Raw genomic sequence first — 23,277 nt, 5'->3', positions numbered from 1 at the left:
TCCCTCTCCTCTCCCCTCCCTCCCGCCGGAGCCACCACGCCGCCGCCATGGAGCTCATCACCATCCTGGAGAAGACGGTCTCGCCGGGTAGGGCGGCCGGGAACGGGGAGGGAGGGGGGGGGGGGGGGGTCGCGGTGGGGCGGGGGCCGCGCAGCTCTGAGGCGGCGGCTGAGGCCCCGGCAGGGTATGGGCCGCGGGGAGGGGGGGGGGAAGGCCCCACAAGGCCGCTGCCCGGGGAGGGAGGGAGGGGTGGTGGGGAGCGGGGGAGGGCAGGGAGCGGCGGGGGCCGCCTGAGGGCCGCGGCCGTTGGGCCCCGCGCGCCGCCCGCCCGCCCGCTGAACTGACGCCGGTTCCTTCCCCCCCCCCTCAACCTCCACCGCCCGCCGCAGACCGCTCCGAGCTTGAGGCGGCGCAGAAGTTCCTGGAGCAGGCGGCGATCGAGAACCTGGTGAGAGAACGGGAACGGGAACGGGGGGAACGGGAACGGGGCCGGTGGCGGGCGCTTCCCCTCCCCCCCCCCACCCCTCCCACCCCGCTTGAACCGCCATGGGGCGCAGCCTAACCCTGCCCGCGCCCGGCCGCCGCGCCTAGCCAATAGCAGCGTGTCTTTCTCCTCCTCCAGCCAATAGCAACGCGTCTTTCTCCCCCGCTAACCAATAGGAGCGCGGCGCCGGGCGAAGGGGCCGCGCCGGCTGCGGGAGCGCCATGTGCGGCCGCGGCCATCGCTGCCCCGGGCGCCGCCCGGCCCCGCCGCTTCCTCGGCCCCAGGGCCCGGTTCGGGCTCCCCGCAGCGGCAGCGCCGCGATGCGCTCGGTGCCGGCGGGCTGCGAGCTCCGGAGCGCGGGGAACGGGGAGGGGGGGGGGGGTCAGGGCAGGCCGGGCCGAAGCTCCCGCCGTGACCTTCGTGAAGGGAGTGAAAAGAGGGGAAAAAAGGTTAAAAAGGCAAAAATAGAGGAAAAAAACCCAGCCCCGTTCCCCCTGCTCCTCAGCGGAGCGGGGTGCGGAGCCCTTCGGAAAGGCTGGGGTGGTTCAATGCATCTGAGGGGGTCCCAGCGCCCAGCGTTGCTGTTGTTATCTGTGTGTTAGCATCAGGAGCACGAATCGTGTCCTTCTGGGTTCAAAGTCTTTGGTTTTGGTGTGCTGAGGCGCTGGCACAGGGTGCCCGGAGGAGCTGTGGCTGCCCCATCCCTGGCAGTGTTCAAGGCCAGGTTGGACACAGGGGCTTGGAGCAAGCTGCTCGAGGGGAAGGTGTCCCTGCCCATGGCAGGGGTTGGAGCTGGAGGAGCTTTAAGGTCTCTTCAACCCAAACCAGGCTGGGGTTCTGTGGTTCCATACCCTGGTGTACACTGGGAAGGTCATAGAGCATTGGAACTGGTGTTTGCTAAGTCTCAGGATCTCCCTGGCTGGACTCGAGGACCCTGGGCAGGGTGATGGCTGGAGCTGGTTGTGATCCTGCCTTTCAGGCTTTTAAAATGCCAGTTTTCCAAGGTTTCCTTTGTATTTGCTGCCTTGTGAGAGCCAGGTCAAGGTAGGGAAGATGGGGCTAAAAATGAGTGTCCTGATGTGGAGCGGTCCAGCACAGGGCAGGGGTTGAGGAGCTCCATGTAGCCTCTGAGGTCAGTTAATGGCTTGGTTTGGCAGGAAGATGAAGGCTTCAGGGCAATTCCCATCACAGGGACAGGATTGAGATAGGCAGAGGTAGCAGCTACAGGGTCCAGCCAGAGGTTCTGTGCTCAGGGCAGCAGCCGAGCTGGAAGTGGTCCTGCAGCTGGTTGATGGAGATGCACCTGCAGAGCAGCTCGTTCTTCTTCATTTCCTCCCTGTAGTTAATTTAGACCCTTTTCTGAGGCTCTCATTGACACTTCCCATAGATGTAAGTGCTGAGGTCACACACATCTGCGTTTGCTTTGAGCCTCAGGCCTGGAAGGCTTCGTGTCACGCTTCTCACCTTCAGCTAGAATTCTCCTTAAAGCTCCATGAAAATCCGAATGGTTTATTGCTAATTTATGGATGAGAAATCCAAGGACACTTCCTCGCCTTTCAATTTCAGTGCAAACACAGCAGGACTTTGATTTTTTTTGTCCTGGGGACTTCTTAAATGCTAAATCAAACCCGAGTGTAAAACGTGATGCTTGGGAGGTGGGTTTAGTGTGTGTATTTGCAGGGCTTTTGTCTATTGCATTGAGAGGATCCAGTGGCTTGTGCTCATCAGTTGGAGTTGTCCCATGTTTCAGTGTTGAACACACTGGATAGCCCAACTAAAATCTCCTTTTGAAGGAATGTGCTTGGTCAGTGGTAATGCAGAGTCCAAGGTAATGGGTTTATTCAAGGGTTCTGATGAACTTTGGGAAGTGAGGTTTTAAAAATGGCTTTTTTGGTGCCCCGAAACCTTTGTATGTCTCTGAAGTTGTGTTACAGACGTTATAGGAGCGGGTTGTGTGTAACTGTGTGTGATGTAGGTTCAGGAAAAGCATCTTCCTGCTTGGTGGGAAACGGGTTGAGGATGGCACAGCTGCTTCCAGCCTTTCCTAGCAAGCTTTTCCTGGGAAGCAGAACCCTTTGGAGGGGCAGCTCCAGTGCTGAAAGCTCCCCACAGTGGAAGCCTCTGAAACATAAAGCACTCGGAGGAAGGGGTTTCAATGTTGGAGGCATTCTCACCCGCACCAATAGCAAGTGGCACGGATGCCAGGTATTTTTATCCACACACATACACCCTTTTAGAGGGGGGTGATCCCCATGCGTGTCTCTGCCCCTTTGATGGCAAAGGAGGAAGTTTGTAATGTCCCAACCCTGCAAAGCAGCGTCTGATTTCCCACTTAAGCAATGCCTGTGTTAGATTATAGTTTGGGTATTGCCTTGAAGCGAGGGCCAAGTAGCAGGGAGTTACTCTTCACCCTGTTTGATACCCATCCAGAAAATACCTATCTTGGCATGTGAGCCCAGTGGTTTATTTAAAGCAGAGAGGAGCAAGGAAGGTAAAATAATTAAGTCCAGCAAAGCCAATGCCTGCTTATGCTGCTTCCCAGCAGTTCTGATTAGGAACTTAACACCTGTAATCGTAGGGTAGACCCCTGTGGTGGTGATGGTTTCATCATGGCCTCATAGAGAAGGAGCTTTGGTGACTTATGGACCCATTTCTCTGGGTGATTTGGGTTTTCCTCTGGGGTGCTGGGAGGGGTTTTCCCCTTCCTTGGTGGTGCTGATCCCGGCTCTCTTCCCAGCCAACCTTCCTGGTGGAACTGTCCAGAGTGCTGGCAAACCCTGGCAACAGCCAAGTTGCCCGCGTGGCGGCCGGCTTGCAGATCAAGAACTCCCTCACCTCCAAGGACCCCGACATCAAGGCTCAGTACCAGCAGAGATGGCTCGCCATCGACGCCAACGCCCGCAGGGAGGTCAAGAACTACGTAAGTCGGGTCCCTTTTTGCTCCTTCTCTTCTTGTTTCCTTACCATGGGGGTCTTGTCCATCCTTTTCCACCTGAGGAACAGTACCTACCTGATACAAGTCGGCCTTACCCTTTATATATGTCTTGTAATGTTAATAGGGTCTGTATAGAGCAGGATAAGGTTGGGTGGGTGATGACGACATCACTTTAGGCTTTTCCTGTATTGCTGATCACGAAGGGGGAGCTTGCAGTGCAAACAGGAGCTGTGCTATTGGGTAGTGGAGCTACAAACCCACTTTGTTATGGTTTTCTGTCAAGTGTCATTAGAAACCCAGTGGGTTTTCAGTGAATAGATGGAAAATGAAGGGGTATAACTGGGAATACTGAAGCAAATGTGCACCCTTCAGTTCTGAACGAAACAGTTATTGAAGAGCACACAAATTGCAATTAAAAGGAAAGAAAATTACTCAGCCCTGTTGAGATTATCCTGGCATAACCAGTGGGGAGGACCTGGGGGGGGTTAACCCCCAATTTGTTTAGCGTTGGCAATGTTGCTTTCCAAGACAAGGAGTTGCTTGGTGAGTCACGGCACGCAGCGTTGTCTATGGGATTTGAAGGCTGTGGTGGAAGCCCATGCAATCCCACAGCTGGATCTCACTTCCTGAGCAGGGCAGCCATGGCCAAGTTGAGTTCAAGCACCATTTGTCTGAGGTCATGGCTTTGTTTGCAGCAGGAGGAAGCAGAACAAAGTGCTTTCTTGGGGAAGGGGGGTGATTTGGATAACAGTGCCCCATCTCTCTTCGGTCACCAACGCAAACCACCATCTCCTGCCAATCTCTCCCCAGGTTTTGCAGACACTGGGTACAGAGACGTACAGGCCCAGCTCGGCCTCTCAGTGTGTGGCTGGCATTGCCTGTGCAGAGATCCCCATGAACCAGTGGCCCGAGCTCATTCCCCAGTTGGTAACGAACGTTACAAACCAGCACAGCACAGAGCACATGAAAGAGTCGACGTTGGAGGCCATTGGCTACATCTGTCAGGACATCGTGAGTATATGTGGAGGACTGGGCTGAGTATGTCTGAAGTGCTCTGGGGCCGGGCTGAGAGGGCTAAAAGGGGCTTTGGACGAGGGCCTGTAGGGACAGGCCAAGGGGAATGGCTTTAACCTGCCAGAGGGGAGACTGAGATGAACTCTGAGGCAGAAGCTCTTCCCTGTGAGGGTGCTGAGGCGCTGGCACAGGGTGCCCAGAGAAGCTGTGGCTGCCCCATCCCTGGCAGTGTTCAAGGCCAGGTTGGACACAGGGGCTTGGAGCAAGCTGCTCTAGTGGAAGGGGTCCCTGCCCGTGGCAGGGGTTGGAGCTGGAGAAGCTTTAAGGTCCCTTCAACCCAAACCATTTGATGATACCCAATAGGCTGTAATGCTTCCTTGGGTCTGTCTTTTAATACTTGTCTGGAGGATGCCTCTGTGCTGGCAGAACAATGGGCAGTAAACATGAGGATGGTACCTGGAAGGACTGACCTGCTTTCACAGCACAAATCCAGGGCATCTCTCGTAAGGTTCAGATTGAAGTCTATGTTGCTGCAGTTGGATGATGGTGAGGGCTGCTGCTACAAAACTTCAGCTGAACATCCAGCCATGTAAAACATTACAGATGAGTGATAAGCTTTTGATTTCTTTCTGTGTTGGGGAAACCTGACAACTGCCTTCCATCTTGCACGAGGAGGCCCTTGATTTCTTAATTTAGGAGGTTTTGATGCACAGCTCATTGAGACACCTTCTCCAGAAGGTGTCATTGAAGCTGTGGCTGCCCCATCCCTGGCAGTGTTCAAGGCCAGGTTGGATGGGGCTTGGAGCAAGCTGCTCCAGTGGAAGGTGTCCCTGCCCGTGGCAGGGGTTGGAACTGGATGAGCTTTAAGGTCCCTTCCAACCCAAACCAGCCTGGGGTTCTGTGATGATCAGCACAGTCTGCAGTACCACAATGTGTTGCATCAGGTATCCAGTGTGAATTGCTAAATCCCTGGGTGCTGCCTGACCTTCCACTGGAAAACAAAGTTAGCTGCTGGTTTTTTGGTGCCACTGAATGCCTTGGAGAATGTACGTGCAGCATTCGCTGATTGAGCCTCAGTGTAATGAGGCAGAAAGGGAACTCTTCTGTTTGGGGTTTTCATCAGGCTGCAAGGGATTGGTTTCACTGATGGCTGTTAACTCTCCTTGCTCCTTGTCCAGGCAATGTATTTTTTTTTCCCTATATTTCAAAATATTGGCAACTTTACCATTGAAAGTCTCTACCTCAGCTGCTGGCGCAGATCTCTGCCCAGTGTATAAAGGAATTGGAAATCAGTATGGTTTAACTTGCTAATTGAATGAAGTCAAGTAGTCCAAAGCTTTTTGGCCTATTATTTGAGACAGTGGAGTTTATTTAGCATTGGTGACTTGAGTATCAGGAGTATCTGCTCAGCTCAGTCTGATCTCTCCTGTCCCAGAAGCTGTAAAGACACAATGGTGGGTGAATTCCTTGTGCTTGTGTTCCAGTCCTCGCGGTGAACAGAGGACTTCTTTTCCTTAACACCTTCAAACTTGCACTTGAAGATTTCAGGATCAAACTTAGGATGCTTTAAAATACAGAGGAAGCTTTTCAGCTGGCAGATAACTTTTATTAACACTTCTTTTTAGGATCCAGAACAGCTTCAGGACAAATCCAATGAGATCCTGACAGCCATCATCCAGGGAATGCGAAAGGAAGAGCCCAGCAACAATGTGAAGCTAGCAGCTACTAATGCACTCCTGAACTCTTTGGAATTCACCAAAGCAAACTTTGACAAAGAGGTGAGGGGGGTGACAACTCGTGGCTTAAACTGCAAGGGCTGGATCCATGGTCTGTGATGAGAAATCATGCACCACGCTGAGTTTTGATGCATAATCATGTTGCAGCTGAGACTTGGATTCCTTTCTGTAGGTCTGGTGTGTGCTTGTCGTGACATAGAAATACTGTGGAACCTCTCAGAGGTTCATCAATGGAAAGGAAGTGTCACTGGCTTTCTTCTGGATACATTTGAGCTGACCTTAGAGTTCAGCCTGTGAGATGCTCTGCTTCCCAATCAGACTACCCTATAATGCTGCTGCGAGCGTACAAGCTTGGATCAGCACTTCCTTTCAAGTGGTGTGGCAGCAAGCCAGGTTTAACTTTGCCTCTGGAAACTGTTGGGGGAGGAAGGCCTGTGAGAGGCTTCAGAAGAGGGGCCTTGGAATGAGACTGTCCAGAGCAGGAAAATCTATTGATTTCCCTTTTCCTTCTTCGATTAAGTCTGTCCTCTAGGTCTCTACCAGGGAGATGCTGGGAAGATGGAATTTGTGTTGAACCTTCAGCTTAGAAGGTCTTTTAATGAGAACTTATTCTGCTTTATCTTTCTATTTTGGACAGTCTGTTAAGTGCTTTTTAAATTGGAAGTTTGGGATTCCCATTTTGGGGAAGAAATGGTATGAAATACTGCAGTGAATAGGAACCTGTACTGGTCCTTCATCCTTAGAAGTGCTGCGTGAGTGACTGTACTAGGCCAGACTCAAAACACACCCTCCACAGGCAGGATGCAAAGACTTGAATGCTTTTATAAGGCAAATCTAATGTTCCTTTTCTATTTCTTCTTCTAGTCTGAAAGGCACTTTATTATGCAAGTAGTCTGTGAAGCAACGCAGTGTCCAGATACAAGGGTGAGTGGAATGAAGGGCTTGATTCATCCCTGCACCTTTGTGGGGAAGCTGGCTCTGGCATCAGCAAGTTGTCAGGTGTTACATGGAGTAAACACTGTTCTGGTAACTGGCTCTAAGTACTCAAAAGGAGTTTTAGACTTAAAAGTTAGATGTTGTAAATGCACAAGCAGCAACTTGCATCCTCCTAGTAAAGACCTTTGTAGTTATGGTGCAAACTTCAGGCCAGGTTATTAAGCTATGGTGGGCTACAGTTTGGTTTGCAAGGCACTTGATCCCTTTTCTGCTCTGACAGGTACGAGTGGCTGCCTTACAGAACTTGGTGAAGATAATGTCCCTTTATTATCAGTATATGGAGACATACATGGGGCCTGCTCTTTTTGCTGTGAGTACCCACGTTTCTCATCCCTTGTTGTTTGATCTTCCTGTGCTCCTTTGCCCTAATCCAGGAGTAAAGGTTTTCTTACGTTCCTGGTTTGCTTTGCTTTCTTTGGCTGTGACTGCACGCTGGGAATCCCTCTCCGTGCTAAAACATCCTTCTCTCCCCTCCTTTCTTTCACGTTTCTAAAGATAACCATTGAAGCAATGAAAAGTGACATAGATGAGGTGGCTCTGCAAGGGATCGAGTTCTGGTCAAACGTCTGTGATGAGGAGATGGACCTGGCTATCGAGGCATCCGAGGTGAGCTTCCAAATGACCACTGGAAAGCAGCAAGTGCCCATGATCGTCTCTTTGGGAATGCTGAGCTCATGTATTTGAGCCACACCCTGTTCTCCCAAGTGGAATAGTGTGGGAGAGCCCCTTGTGTGGCACTCGTGGGTCCATGACGAGACACCATGCACCACTCTGATGTGATGTGATGCATGTCTATGACCGAAGCTGAGACCTGAGGCTGCACGAAGGCTGGGTGGCTGTGGGTGTTCCATGTGCTGCAGACAGCACAAAGCTGGCTTTTAGCTGCTAGCCTGGGGACTATCAACTCTGGTTGATTGATTCTGCTTTTCAGGGTAAGTACAAAGCCTGTAGCACAGGGGCTGCTGTAACTCGTTGGGTTGCTTTCTAGGCTCTGTAGCATTTAGTGTAGCTTGAACGCAACCCCTTTTGCTTACTGGATTAGATTGGGGTGAACTGCCTTTTTAAGAGAAAAGAATGGTTTTAAATGCCAGCCTGCCTGGGAATTGAAGCTGCTTGAGATAAAGATCCTCTGACAGCTTTGATGAGAACATGCTGTGGCATACAAGTGCTGGTTTTCTGCAAATGGTACGTGACAGCGACCTGATTGCTTGTGAGCATTCCAAAGTCAACTCGAGCTGCTCCTGTAAGGTTCACATGTATATTGAACACATACATATATTAGGCATGGTGTCATACCATCAGATTCTCAGTATCACGAAGATCTTTGAGCTGTTCCTTCATTAAGGCAGCATCTTGAGTACCTGAGATAACACGTTGAAGAGAGAGCGTTTCTTGACTTCCCTGCTGTCTTGGAGGCCTGGTGGGCTCTGTGTTGTTGACATGTAAGAGACAGGACTTAGTCCTAACCCAGCGTGCAAAAAGGTTGATCACATTCTGTCTAATCCAGTATTTATGAGTTAATAATAAAGTGGTGGGCTGAAAGGAAAGTAATCATTATCCCTTACAATGGATGGGGATGGAGATAAATTTGGGGTGGTGGTGTGCAGGCAGATGCTGTTTGCATAAATTAGCTGGAGAGATCAATAACAGCTTAAACTTTGAAGGGCTCTAGATGAATCATATCCATCTTTAAAAGTAGCTAAATATATATTTATGTTGAATGCCCAAAAAAGCAAGGATAAAAGGACAGGCAGCAGCACGTAGGTTTAGTTTGTGCACTGCAGACCTTTTGCTGCTTCCACTTGGGGTCACTTGTTAATTATAGGTGATTGCAAACTGAAAACATTCCTGTTTGTCCCATGTGAGGAAGGAGGAGGAGCTCTACGTGCATGGAATGGCAAATGGGACTTGCTTATTGGGTAGGACTGGGATTGGTGCCGGGTGTCCTTGAGGCTCCTGGGTGCTACAGTAACTCCAGGTTTGTGTTGGGAAGGAGAGGAAAGCATGCAAAAGGGAACTTGTGACACCTGGAGTTCATCAGTCAGACTTCATTGCTAGATAGCCACTGAGAATCATTGTGTAACCTCTTTTCTCTAGGCAGCAGAGCAAGGAAGGCCCCCAGAGCACACTAGCAAGTTCTATGCGAAAGGAGCGCTGCAGTATTTGGTCCCCATTCTAACACAGACATTAACAAAACAGGTGAGTTGCCAGATCCTTGTTGTGTGTCCAGAAAACCCCTGCTTCTGTGTCCTGGGACAGCAGTTCTGCTGGTGCATGGAGGAGGAGATTGGCAGTGGTGGTCATCGCTCCCTTGCATAGGGGACTTCTTGAGATGCTGGGTCCCAGAGGTGCTTTAGGTGCCCTGGGGTGGTTTATACTGGTGCAACATGTTCAGAGCACCTTTCATGGCAGTCCTTGGGCTGGGATGAGACATCATGCACCACTCTGACCGAATGAGGCATCGTTTTTAGGGCTGAGCCTGTCAGACTGCATGTGGTGTCACTTTAATGCTGAGTTCTGTTAACTCGTGCTTATATTTATGGTTTTTGAAGAGGGTGGAGAGTTAATGTGTATTCTGTACAGTTAATCTGTATTCCCCATGAAATGCTTGGGAAATTAAACCCAATATACAGGCTCTGCATCATTTGAGATGCAATTCTTGGGCTTTACTACTTGAACTGGGAGGCCCATGTTTGTTGAGTACCTAGTAAGCACTTCATAAGGACTTGTTTGGACTGTGCCTTGCAGCCTAATCAAAACTAATGGTATCATTTGCTGCAGCAGGTCTAATTATGAAAGAAAACTGTTAATTAAGCCATCCAGGACGAAGTTCATTTGGCTTACTGCAGTGAACTGGGGAAATGCTTGGTGCTCTTAGTGAAGCCAGAGAATTGGTTCCCTGGTTTTGTATTGCTGTCTGCTTGGATGCAGAGAGTTAAACTGCAGGAGGTTCTAAAGAGCTTGTTAAACCAGGACAGCTAAAACAGATGAGAGAATCACAGGTACACAGCTTCAAAGGAATTTAGGAGGTGGCTGAGCTGCCAGTCAGGGGGGAAGAAGCTATTTAACTACACTGGCCACTCTGCAATGGCATGGCTCAAAGGAACAAAAGCTCAACCTGGATGAGAGAGAAGCAGTTGGCAAGATGCATGAGGCTGCTGGAGGTGTGTCAGGAAAGAGCCAGCAGCCTTACACCAGGGTGGAAAGGATACAGATGATGCAAGTAACTCGGGGTGCTTCTCTGCCAGAGATGCAGGTGGTACTTCCAGACCTACATTAATCTCTAAATATGAAGCCTGGTTATTAAGGCAGCATTCCTGCAGTAATCCAACACGGATGCACTGCCTGCGAGTGGATAAGGGATGTTTTCCCCCCAACCTGACCAGGGGTGCTGTTCTTTTAGGATGAAAATGATGATGATGACGACTGGAACCCCTGCAAAGCAGCAGGAGTCTGCCTCATGCTCCTGGCGACCTGCTGTGAAGATGACATAGTTCCTCATGTCCTGCCCTTTATTAAAGAGCACATTAAAAACCCGGATTGGCGATACAGAGATGCAGCTGTGATGGCTTTTGGCTGCATTTTGGAAGGACCAGAGCCTAACCAGCTCAAACCACTAGTCATACAGGTAAGATTCCTTATGTTGTCTTGGAGGCTTTCAGAGCATTCCTAATTTATCTGGGGGAGGCTTTTCCCATTGCTCTTAATCTAAGGAAAAGCAAAAGGATGTCACCTTTTAATGATGTTTGAGTGAGGTTTGGTAGCCCAGGGCAAGTAGGTTGGTTACGTAGCTCTGAATCACACAGACATGCAGGGCTCCAGAATAACTGCATCCAGTTCTCAAGTCGTAGCCCTGAGAAATAACTTTATGAATCTTAAAATACCAGTTCAAGGGGCTGCATTCAAATCCAAAGTGGTGGCAAATGTCTGTTTCCATGTATTGCCCTAAAATCACCTGTATTTGCCATGCTGTTGTAGGCAATGCCGACTTTAATAGAACTAATGAAGGACCCCAGTGTTGTGGTTCGAGACACGACTGCTTGGACCGTGGGCAGGATCTGTGAGATGCTTCCTGAAGCTGCCATCAATGACATTTACCTCGCTCCACTGCTGCAGTGTCTGATGGAGGGCCTGAGTGCTGAGCCCAGAGTGGCCTCCAACGTGTGCTGGGTAAGGCAGCCCCTCACTGATGGGTGTGGGATAAGCTTCTGTTGACAAGGGGAATGTAGCTCATATTCATATATACAAATACACACACACATACATACATATATATATATGCACACACCCAAATGTATATATACTCAGAATTAAATGGATTTCAGAGATGATTCATGGCTTGGTCATCCAGCACACAACTGTGGTTAACACAAAAGTAGGTATCTCAAGTCTGCTTTGGGGCTCTGGTAGGAAAGAATAAAGGAAGAAATGGATTTTAAGGAGAGAAATTATAATATTCATCGGTTTGAAACTGCTGTGGAAGCTTTCCCTGATAGCTGTTTAGAAAAAGCATGCTGGGATTGAGCTTTTTTTCTTGGGGACAGCTGGATTGCTGCCTTAACATTAAGGGATATGGTGCTTTGTTTCCCATTACCCCAGCCTGCTTCTGCAGTGGTTCCAGAGCTAAATTGAGGAGCATGAGATTTCCTTGTTCACTTAGAGCTACTGTCCCGTGGGTTGATTTGCTAACTTGAGTTGTATCATCGTCTTGATGGATGTCTACTACCAAACAGCATATCTGATCTTTTACTGTAAAGGGAGTGTGTTCCCTTTCTGCCTTTCAAAGAGAGCTGCTCAGTAAGAACTGAGCTTGAGATGAGCATCAGCATGTCAAAACAAGGTGTAGAAATGACAGAATTTGGTCTGTTGGTATTCCTGAGGTTTGAAGACTTCTAATCAGTGGGGAAGCTTTGCCCTGATCTGCTGATCCTGGCAAAAGCCCATGTAGCTGTGGCTTTTGTCTTCTGAAGATGATGATGATGTGTTTTTAGACTGAAGGTGAAGATCAGGAGGCTTTCAACTCTTCCAACCCACCTCTCAGAGCGTTAACAATTGCTTTGCAGTTGGAAATCTCTTGACAGCTACTGGTGGTTGAGACCAATGATGCTGTGCAGGTGTTGGCTGGCAGACAGCATGACCACCCTGCAGGTTCATGTTCCAAGTGTGAACTTCTTACCACTCTTGGACCAGCGTTCAGGGCACTGCCCATGGAGGGAGCTGTTCGCCCTGCACGTGTTTGGGGTGGTCTTGTTAGAATGAAAACTGCTGGGATCTGGTTTTGGGCTTGTGAGGGTAAACTCCCTTGAGTAATAGTAATGTTTGTTCTGTGTTTCAGGCCTTCTCTAGTCTTGCTGAAGCTGCCTATGAAGCTGCAGATGTAGCTGACGATCAGGAAGAACCAGCAACCTACTGCTTATCTACTTCATTTGAGCTAATAGTTCAGAAGCTTCTGGAGACTGCAGATAGGTAACACTGAAATCACTGCCTTAAGCTCTGCAAAGATGCTGCTTTTCATTCCTTCAGGCTGCTCGTCCTCTTGCAGCTTAGATGCAAACGGTGTTTTATCAGAACTGGGCTTTTTTTGTATCCTATGGAATATAGAATGCTAATTCCCTAGAAGAAAGCTGTTCACACCGAATAATTTGGCAGTATTTTGGCATATCTGCTTTTGGGAAATGTGGGGTTTCCTCCAGGAGCACCCGTTCCGTGTTTTACCTTGAAGACCCCACACTCAGTTTCAGTAGTCCTAAGGCTCAGCAAAGTTGGCTCCGAGGCCACTGAATAAGCAGGATTGCAGCAAGATGTCATTAGAAATCTGTGTGTATGGTGCAGCTCCTTTGCCTGGAATTGTTTTATACCCTGGTTGTTGCTGTGATGTTACAGCCATTTACATGAGCACCAGGTACTCCCAGAAGAGATGAGGACCTAGTTAAGCTGGATGCTGCCCTTTTCCCAGCTAAGCTGCAGTATAAATAGATGAGGCAAAATGTTGTTCTCAGCTCTGCAGATGCAAGAATAAGGGTAAGGCTGAAGCCATATCCTGCCTTGAAGGTCGAATGTGTCTTGACAGCTCAGAGTTCACTCCTTAGATCAGTTCAATCGACAGTTGAAGCCTTTTGCTGCAGGACTGCTTCTTAAATGGTGTCCCTGCCTGAACAGTTCAAAGCCTAAAAACTCTTCCTGTCTAATTGACATCCAACCAGAAGCACAGTGTCTGGCTCAAGGCTCCAAAGCCCATCAGTCATCTTAGCACAGATCTCAGCTGGCTTTATGTCAGATTTAACACCCTCGCCGAGGCCTGGGAGGGATGGCAGAGGTAGTAATGTATGCTGCTCACCTCTGGAGACCAGCTCTTCTCAGACAGAGGAACAGCACACTGGGAGATGTGGGTTTGAGGCTTTTTCTGTTCCTGTTCTTGCTTGCCAGTGACTGAAAATATTGGAAGTCATTATTAATAGCAAACGAAAAGTCGTTCCAAAAGTAGTTTCACAAATTTCAGTTACTTTCAAGTCTTGGAATCCAGGAATTCAAGTGCTTCTGCTTGTCACAACACCAAAATTTAGCTGCTATACTAAAAAAAAGAGTCTTGTTTCTAAGCAAGCCTGAGCATTGGGAGCTGCAAATACATCCCTTCTGTTACAGGCCTGATGGACACCAGAATAACTTGAGGAGTTCTGCATATGAATCTCTGATGGAAATAGTGAAAAACAGTGCCAAGGACTGTTACCCTGCTGTCCAAAAGACAACTCTGGTCATCATGGAACGACTTCAGCAAGTGCTGCAGATGGAGGTGGGTTTGTTGCCGTTGTGTGTCTGGGGTAGGAAAAGGAGTTCTGTTGCTGAGTGCATATGTTAGGGTATAATGTGGGTTTATTTTGTTAGAGGTGGGTAGATGCATTACACTTCTGAACAGTACCTCTTGCCTTAAATTTGAAGGAGCACACTGAATCTCTGGAGCTCACAGTGCTGTCAGAATCCACTGGGGTGGTGTAGATGGTGGCACAGGCTGATCACACGTGGGGTTTTGTTCTTTTACAGTCCCATATCCAGAGCACTTCCGACAGAATCCAGTTCAATGATCTTCAGTCTCTCCTTTGTGCTACTCTCCAGGTAAGTCTCTGTCCCCTGTGTTTGTGGTGATGGGGAAAGTGGTGCTTTTAGAGATGCTTCCGTGCCCCTGAGGATACAGACATGGGCCTGTTGAGGAGATCTGAATGAGGAAATGGGATCTTGAGTCCCAGCTGATGTGTATGGGGTGATGCAAAGTTCAGAAGGCTTCAGTAGAGTACGACTTACAAAGTCTAGGGCAGTATGAATAGAGAACACTGGTCTGCAGCATGTTATGGGGTGTATTTGCTTTCAGATTGGCTCTTAGGTTGGCTACAGGCTGAACAATTGCTTTGGCACAGACAAAACCCCTCCATAATGGCTTTAATTCGCTCATCTGCCTCTTGTGGTTGGTGTTCTTATTTAAAATGGCACTAATTAAAATGCACTGAGTGTCCTTGAAATTAAACATCTGGTAATGAACAGCCCGTGTGACTGGGAGTGCCAGCACATTCCAGTTCCTTGCTTACTCCTACAAAGTGGTCTTGATGCCTCCCCATTCCATTCCTTGCTTTGTCCTGGAGTTACTTTGATACAGGTTGCTCAGTGATTTTCCTAGTCTCTTCCTATTGATTGCAAGGGGAGTTTAAATCTCTCATTTGCTTCAGAAGCTTTTTCCAAACTCTGCTCTGTAGCTGTTTCCTTTTTGATCCCAAAAGCACTTTGAAACTTTGTAGGTGAATATCAATGAATCATCTCTATGCAAATTCCTTAGTGTTTTCCTCTGCAAAGTTACATTTGTGGAAGATCAACCTCTGAAGTTGCCTGTTTTCATTACAGTGGCACTCAGTGAGCTTAAAGGTCTTTTCCAACCTAAACAGCCACTTTTTTCCCCAAAAAACTGCTGAGGAGGTTCATCCTGCAATAGGTGGTGGTTGCTATGGAAGCTTTCCTGTTCATGCTGCAGGAAGGGTGGTGCTGGGCTGTCCTGCCTAACTTACTGACAAGGTGCTGCTTTAAAGCTCAGTATTAGATGTAGATTCAGCATCAACGTGGCTCTGGGCAGCTCAGGGAAGGGAAGAGGTGTTAAAGTGCTCTGTAACCTGAAATAAAAGCAGAGCATCTCCCTCCACTCAGATTTATCGCTTTGCTGGGTGGTGGTACCTGTGCTGTGCTGTCTGTTCTTGTAAGCCCAACAAAAGGAGCCTTTTCCTCACCCCCAGGTAACAGCCTGCTTCTATCCCATTTGGTTTCCCCTTCTCTTAAGCAAGGTTAAGAGGTCTCCTGGGGGTTGCCTCCAGGTTGTTTTGGGTAATCCTGAACTTCATCCTGCTCATTCAAAAGCCCATCAGCAGCTCCTTTCTCTCGCCAATTTTTAGGGTAATTTCCCAAATAATGGGTAAATGGGAATAATCCTGCTTTATGTTGGGTTTTAATGGGGAGCCTTCAGCATCTAGGATCTCAGCTCTTCCCTCTGGGAAGTGTAGGAGGGGAGGGATTAAACTTCTTTTAACTTGTAAACGTGTGTTGCTTCTTTATCACAAAGTCTGAATCTCAAGTATTCACAGTAATGGCTGCATGTACTTCAAGACTAAAGTAAACCTCAGCAAACAGCCTCTATTTACATAGGAAATGCAGAGTTCTTTGGAATCAGGAGACATCAAGGTTGTGTTCTGTAGTGCATGTGCTGAAAGGGATGGGCAGAGCTGTAGGGAGCAGAGCTTAGGTTAAGCTCAGGTGTTTACCCGAGGTGTTCCCTTGGCCTTTCTGCTCGCTGTCATCAGGTATCAGTTTTGCTTTGCAAACATCTCACTGCTAAACCCGTTCCTGGAAGTGTGTTTTGCAGTGGTTGTGTGTTAATTTGTTCCCCATTCCTCCTGGCTAGGAGAGGTTTGACTGCAGTTAGCAGTAAGGAGAGGTTTAACTGCACTTAGCAGTAAGGACAGGCTTATGCCCTAACAGCCAGCATTGCTGGAGTTTAATTCTGTGGTTTAGAAGCAAGGCTTACATGCAACCCATGCTTGGCAGCAAGAGATTGTGATCACATTGCTATGATGGAAAAGGGCTTTTTTTTGATAGGGCCAAGTACAGGCTGGTCACATTTAATGCCAGCTTACAAATGGAAAGCCTGGAGAATAGCCTATGCAGCAGGAAGGGTAAATTCAGCTTGTTCTGTAGCTGGAAAATTGAATGCAGCTAAAATGAATGGGACTTTGCACTTGCACTGACAAAGCAGATTTTTTTGCAGCAGCGGAGTTCAAACAGCAGCTTCGTTTTTAGCAGCCCAAATGCGGTCACGAGTGTTCAGAGCCGAGCGCAGGGGATGGAAAGGAGCAATCCAGGCTCACAGAGATGGAAGCAATTACAATCTCTTTCCCCTTTCCCCACGCAGAACGTCCTCCGGAAGGTCCAGCACCAGGATGCTCTGCAGATCTCTGATGTGGTGATGGCATCTCTGCTGAGAATGTTCCAGAGCACGGCGGGCTCGGGGGGTGTGCAGGAGGATGCCTTGATGGCAGTCAGCACCCTGGTGGAAGGTCAGTGTTGTGCTGCAGAGCAAGGGTTTTGCTCAGGAAGAGGCAAAGCTGGGGCAGGAACTGGGTTTCCTTCCTTCTCTTTTTTGTCTGTATGGCAAAAGCCATGATGAGTTCCTGGTTTTGCTTGGGGTATGGTTTTGACCGCACATCTCACCTCGTCGCTCCGTGAAGCTGCGAGTGGCTGGTTATGATGGGCTGTTTCATGAATGAATGGTTTGGTTTCAGTTAACACAGTTAAAATGCAAATTCTGCCAGGAAATAAACCCACCTCTAGTGCTGCTTCATAGAGTGCCCAGCAGAACCTGGTCCCTGAGCTGCTGCAGGACACATTTATCTTCATGATTCATACTTACCGCTGCCTGTGAGTCATGGTGGGTTCCTGGAGTTTTGTTAGGGGTAGATTTACAGTCATTGTTCTTGTTTCAAAGAAATCACTTGGGCAAAGATCAGCCTTAGAGTGGGTCCCAGTGGGGCGGGGAAAATCGAGTTGTGGTGTTCCAAGCACTTTGAGCTGCGTGGCTTGGGTTAGAGGGTGGTGGATGTGGCATCACTCAGAGCTCTAGGAACGCACTGCTGTCAAAGGAGTGGGAAAGTTGAGGTGCTGTTGGAAGCCCGTAACCTCATTGCCTGACACTGCTGCTTTCCCTCTAATAAAAGCCAGGCATGGGTTGGAAATGGCCTTCAGGGAGATGATTTTGGAGAGAGGCTCATTTGAGTCGTCTTTTCCTGAGGCTGTTATCCTGGCTAGCAGGTGACAGGACCTGTTCCTAATGGAAGCGCATCCCTGATTGGTCTGAGAGTGCCTTTGAAGTGCAGCAGAGCTAGTTTGGGCTGTTTGGAAAAGCCCTTTCCAACACCGGTGTGTTCTGAGGGCAGGTCTTCATCAGACTGCTGTTGAGAATGTTCCGTGGGATTGCCTGAGGAAGCTGGGAAGTGAATGAGAAGGCTGAGTGGGATCATTGCACACAGGAATGGAAGCGTGTTCCTCTTGAGACCAAGACCCCTTCACTTTTGGATAGAGAAGTCTGCATGTGTGGTCTTAGAGCTGCAAGTGACTTGGAGCAGGGTCGGAGCCTGCAAAGAGCAGGAATATTTTACTTCAAATCCTGGTTAAATACGAGCCCACTGAAGAGGCCAAGCAGCTCTTTCCAGAAGGAAGATGTTAAAGCTGTTATGGTGGTAAAGTGATGGGGAAAGGTGGATCTCACCATCCTGCCTAAGCACAGGAGGTGATTGTGTTCAGAGGCCTGCGAGGAGCTGAGCACTTCCAAACCTGTTTAGTCCAGATGGACACATGCCACCGGTGCTTGGTTTGTGTGTGAGGTGGAAGTGTTCCAAAAACCAGGTAGAAAAGGATTTAGGGACATGGTTTTAGTGGCATTACCTGGGGTAACTGATGAACTCAATGATCTTAAAGGTCTTCTCCAACCTAGATGATCTGTGTCTAATGGAGAACTGATTGGTTGGGCTTCTGTGAAACCTAACAAGGACTGGGGTTGGGTGGAATATGATGGTGGGTTGCTGTGTGGTTCAAGTCCAACAAATACGCCTTAAGTTGGGATTTCTAACTGGACTGTTTTCCATGCACAGTCTTAGGTGGAGAGTTTCTGAAGTACATGGATGCCTTCAAACCGTTCCTTGGCATTGGACTGAAGAACTACGCTGAGTACCAGGTAGAGGTCAAACCAGGCAGCCCTGTTCACAATCTAAGTTCTCATCTGCTCCTGGATGCTGATTTCATCCATGAAATACCACAGCTTCTGGTGATGAAACCAGAATTGCAGCCCCACTTCTCTCTAATTACTGGCTGCATGCACAGATTTAGCCTCCTCTTTAAAGGCCTTCATTGACTTGACACCTGTGTTTTCACTTAATAGTTGGCCTTGATGAGGAAAGAGGTTGCTGCTGGCTGTGTGTTCCCATTAGAAGGTCAAGTCCTGGTGCTCCCTGTGGGGTGGATGTTTCGACCACCCAGCTGCTGTGTTCACACCAAGTGCTTTGGCAGCTGGATCTCTTTCCCCCTGCCCTTGGTGAAGCAAGTTGAGCTCTTTGCAGCTTGGTGATACAGCTGGTTAAGGAAGAGCCTCATCTGCTCTAAGAGGGTCGTTTAATGGGTGCAGACTCTCACCACTTAGGGCTTTAATAAGCTGAAGCTGCAAGGATAGAACATGGAAGACTGACTCACTGGGTGGGTGTCTCACTTGCTGTTCTATTTGCAGGTTTGTCTGGCTGCAGTGGGCCTGGTTGGTGACTTATGCAGAGCCCTGCAATCCAACATCCTGCCTTTTTGTGATGAGGTTATGCAGCTGCTCCTGGAGAACTTGGGGGTGAGTGTTTACCTTCTCATTAGCCAGTTAGTAACAGTTGGCTTGCACACTGAGAAGAAAGTGGGAGGTGGGAGAAGCAGAAGTGTTAGGCATGCTCTGAAGATCTCGTGTTTGACAACTATCTGGCTTACTATTTGAATGGAATCCAAATTTATTGGGGGTGAGGATGTGCGTTTCAAGGAAGTGGCCTAATTTATTAGCTCCTCCCTCCTCACAAAAGCAATGCCACTGAATGTAACTGCTCTGAAATCTCTTCCAGAATGAAAACGTTCATAGGTCTGTGAAGCCTGAGATTCTCTCGGTGTTTGGTGATATTGCCCTTGCCATTGGAGGAGAGTTTAAGAAGTACCTCGACGTTGTACTGAACACCCTCCAGCAGGCTTCTCAAGCACAGGTCGATAAGGTGAGCCAGTGGTGCTGTGCCTCTCTGGTGCATTAAAACCCCAGGGAAGGGCTGTGCACCCACTGAGTGGTCCTTTCCTGATGCCTTTCCAGTCTGACTATGACATGGTGGATTACCTGAATGAGCTGAGGGAGGGCTGCCTGGAAGCTTACACTGGAATTATCCAGGGATTGAAAGGAGACCAAGAAAACGTGCATCGTGAGTACTCTGTCCTGCTGTGGTGCTGCTGGGCTCGAGGTGGGAAAGGGCCATGGGAAGAGCTGGGCTTGGATAAGCTGTTGTCACATCCGAGGGCATGTCCTTGTTCATTCCCTTTGTGTGGGAGTGAATGCTTTACTGCCAGGAGTTGGGAATGGGTTTGGAGCCCTTCACTACGGCTCCTCTTCCTCTGGCAGTTTTTTCCTCTCCCTATCTCAGCATTTCTGGGGTCAGGTTTGGGGCTATCCTGGAAGCCCTCTTCAAGGGCTTGTGTTAAAACACAACCTGTGTTTCACCCTGCTCTCATCAAGCTCTTCCCTTCCAGCGGATGTGATGCTGGTGCAGCCCAGAGTAGAATTTATTCTGTCTTACATTGACCACATTGCTGGAGACGAGGATCACACCGATGTTGTAGTGGCGTGCGCTGCTGGACTGATAGGGTAAGCATCCCAATCCCATTTCAAGCATGCTCTTTGGATAGATAGAAACCTTTATACAACTGCCTTCCTCTTTGAAGCTGTGCTTTTATGACTGTCTGAAGCGTTTAGTGTCAGCTCTGGCATGTTGGATGTTGAACCCAAGGGGTGAAGGGGTTCTGCAGGTGAGGTCCTTTAACTGACAGGGTGAAAATCCTTAGGTAGGAGTGAGCACTGGGGGTGTGTTACAGAAATCCCAGATGCAGGATTGGTCAAGGATGACCTGGGTTTAAAAACGAGCTCTCCCCCCCCCCCCAGCTTCCACCTTCAGCTCCCTGGGTATGGAGGAACGAGGGTCAGGAGGGTTTAATCTTGTCTATGGAATTTAGGGAAGGAAACATGGGGGAGATCAGTCTTTGGACAAGGAGATTGAACATCTCCTGTTAGTCACAATTCCAGGAGACTTGAGTTTTCCTCTGCTGAAATTAGTGACCATATGCAGCATCCTCAAAAGGACATGAGCTGTGAGTCAGTTCTCTCTTTGCTTGCAAGAGCTGATCACAGTGGAACATCTGCTTGTGACACTCAGCCTTACAGCCTCTCTCTCTCTGCTTCTGCAGGGATTTGTGTACAGCGTTTGGGAAAGATGTCCTGAAATTAGTAGAATCTAGACCCATGATACATGAACTGCTAACTGAAGGAAGAAGATCCAAGACGAACAAAACAAAAACCCTTGCTACCTGGGCGACTAAAGAGCTGAGAAAACTGAAGAATCAAGCTTGGTAAGGGCTTCCACCCACCTCCTTTGCATGTTGCATAATTGTGAAATTGGCTAAACTCCTGAGTCTGAAAGAGATGCTTCCCCAAAGCCTTGTGCTCTGGGAGGTTGTAGCTCGGGTGGTTCTCTGTCAGCAAGCCCCATCTGTGGTCTTTGTCTATCAGAACAAATACAAACTGAGGAGCACAGGGAGCTGCGTGGCTTTTACAGGACCAGGTGCAGACCAAGGGGGGGTCTTGTGTTGGGGAATGTGTCCCTTTGCTGAAGCCTTGTTGTCTCCTCAGTCCTGCATGGAGTTCAAGTAGTATCTGAAGAGCACTCTTTGTCTTTATGGTTTAGTTTTAGGTTGTCCTGCGAGGAGCAGGAAGTTGGACTCAATGAGCTCCCTTAAACAGGAGAGGTTTAGGTTGGGTAATAAAGAAGTTGTTCCCTGTGAGGATGCTGAGGCGCTGGCACAGGGTGCCCAGAGAAGCTGTGGCTGCCCCATCCCTGGCAGTGTTCAAGGCCAGGTTGGACACAGGGGCTTGGAGCAAGCTGCTCCAGTGGAAGGGGTCCCTGCCCGTGGCAAGGGTTGGAACTGGATGATCTTAAGGTCCTTTCCAACCCAGACCACTCTGGGATTCAATGATCCTTAAGGGTCCCTTCCAACTTGAAGTACTCAGAGCCTGTGATTCTGGTGAAGCACATTTAGAAAGGAGGTAGGGTGGAGTAAGTGCATTTGGGACAATGAATGTGGCACAGCTTTGTCACCCCACCAGGGGAAGCTCCAATGTGTCCCTATGTATTTTTCCCTTGCTTCTGCAAAGCCACTTTTTTACCCCACTTACTCTCGGCTTCACCTCCTGCCCGCGGGGCTGGGGTTGCTTGTTGATGAACCCTTTTTGCTTACAGATCTGTTACCATTGGGATGACACCTGAGGCCCCCACTGGAAATCTCCAATCTTTTTTTGAGGAAAAAAAGCAAAACAAAAGCAACAAAAACAAAACCAACCGCGGAAGTGAGGAGTGTGCACGGATGCTGAATGTTTGGGAATGAGAGGATGAGTGTGAGTGAGGCTTTGAAACACACCACATTGTGAATCCCCGCCGCAGCAGCAGCGCTGTCAGCGAGCTGAGCACTGACTTGCGTAGGAATCCCGGCGCCGGCTGGTTTTGGGAAGAGGGAATGAGCCGATTTCTGTCCATGGAATGAGCGAGTCTCTTCTTCAGGCAGACCAGGACCAGCTTCTCTGTTGTGGCCGGTGTAGAAGGGGAACACGGCCGGTGGGGAGGAGAGGAGACTGGGTTCAACTGTGGTGCTCTTGGCTTGGGCTGCTGGAGAGGGATGGAGCCAAGGGCTCCAGCCGCCTGCCCTAACCTTTTGCCGCTCGGTGATGGGATGAGAGGAGGAGGTGAAGGATTTTCAGTCTAGGAGTGAGTGTGTGTGAATGAGGCGGTATCCACATTCTCAACTTCGAGTCATTGCAGTTTATCTTGTCCCAAAAACCACACAAAATGATTAAAAAAAAAAAAAAGACAAAAAAAAACCAAACCCAACAAACCATCACCCAAGGGTTAGCTGTTGCATTTCATAAACTAACCAGAGTTCAGTCTACTGATGCAGCGTAAGAGATGTACAAATAAAAGAGGGGAAAAAGACAAAAAAAAAGACAAAATGATAATTAAAAAAAAAATAAAAAATAAGGAAAGTCGCTCTTTAGGGCTTTTTATTTTAGGGAAACACTGACGAATGTTCAGAGCTCCCGTTCCCGGTGCCGCTTTCCATGATCTCGGTTCATCCAAGCGCCTTTCCTTCCTTAATATTGTTTCAACTGTGAATGTAGAAATTTGGGGGGGGGGGGGGGAGAATAAACCAACCCAACCCGACCCCAACCTCTTGCTTTAGAGGGACTGGAAAGCAAATGGCAAAGGCGATTTCAGGCTTCAAAACTAAAGTTACAAGTGTTCAGTGCTCCCAATTGGCAGTGAGAACGCAAAGGGAAAGCTCTCTCCTGACTTGGACTTGTAGCAGCCCCGACACCCACAGACAAATTGTGCCAAAGAGTTGAAAAACAAAAAGCAAACTTCAGGTAATAGCAAAAAAAAAAAAAAAAAAAAAAAGAGAATGGCAAAAAGAAAACCAACCCACAAAACCAAACGGCTTTAAGTGAGGCGAAATTCAATGTGCAACCAAGATCCGATGATAAAAATGCCATTTGGAAACTGCTTGGCCTTTTGTGCTCTTTATTTGATCAGGTTTAATGTGGTATTTGGTCTCTTGCTGCACTTCAAAAACAAAGGAAAAAGAGAAATTTATAGAAAATATATATATACTGACTTGAGCTTACACAAGACGGCACTTGTAAAAGGTTCTATTTTTCCACTGCAGTTGAAGATGAATAAAATGGTGTCAAACATTCCCCAATA

At 48.6% G+C, this 23,277-nt stretch overlaps 1 protein-coding gene across 2 annotated transcripts; it reads left to right on the top strand.

Annotated features, from left to right (window-relative positions):
* On the top strand, positions 1-23,277 carry KPNB1 (karyopherin subunit beta 1). 2 transcript variants are annotated; one of them, XM_061443930.1, is made up of 22 exons: positions 1-87; positions 390-448; positions 3,222-3,404; positions 4,230-4,430; positions 6,059-6,211; positions 7,034-7,093; positions 7,386-7,475; positions 7,661-7,771; positions 9,263-9,364; positions 10,569-10,793; positions 11,144-11,335; positions 12,501-12,631; positions 13,808-13,955; positions 14,204-14,275; positions 16,605-16,749; positions 18,340-18,422; positions 18,969-19,076; positions 19,336-19,479; positions 19,572-19,677; positions 20,003-20,117; positions 20,714-20,875; positions 21,763-23,277. In XM_061443930.1, coding segments are annotated over exons 1-22 (2,631 nt in total). In that variant the 5' UTR covers positions 1-47; the 3' UTR covers positions 21,764-23,277. The 2 variants fall into 2 exon arrangements, with proteins under 2 accessions (XP_061299914.1, XP_061299913.1); XM_061443929.1 differs by lacking the exon at positions 21,763-23,277 and having other exon boundaries at positions 20,714-20,879.

The sequence above is a fragment of the Pezoporus flaviventris genome, unplaced genomic scaffold (assembly GCF_033815535.1).
Source record: "Pezoporus flaviventris isolate CSIRO_AGI_PZ_B2104156 unplaced genomic scaffold, CSIRO_AGI_Pfla_v1 ptg000569l, whole genome shotgun sequence".
NCBI lineage: Eukaryota > Metazoa > Chordata > Aves > Psittaciformes > Psittacidae > Pezoporus > Pezoporus flaviventris.
This window is presented reverse-complemented; position numbering and strand designations above follow the sequence as displayed.

Excerpts from the sequence above, each read along its gene's own strand:
- KPNB1 (XM_061443929.1), top strand. The coding sequence starts at position 48 with ATGGAGCTCATCACCATCCTGGAGAAGACGGTCTCGCCGG. Across the intron at positions 88-389 it reads GGAGAAGACGGTCTCGCCGG|ACCGCTCCGAGCTTGAGGCG; the intron begins GTAGGGCGGCCG and ends CGCCCGCCGCAG. Across the intron at positions 16,750-18,339 it reads AGTCAGCACCCTGGTGGAAG|TCTTAGGTGGAGAGTTTCTG; the intron begins GTCAGTGTTGTG and ends TTCCATGCACAG.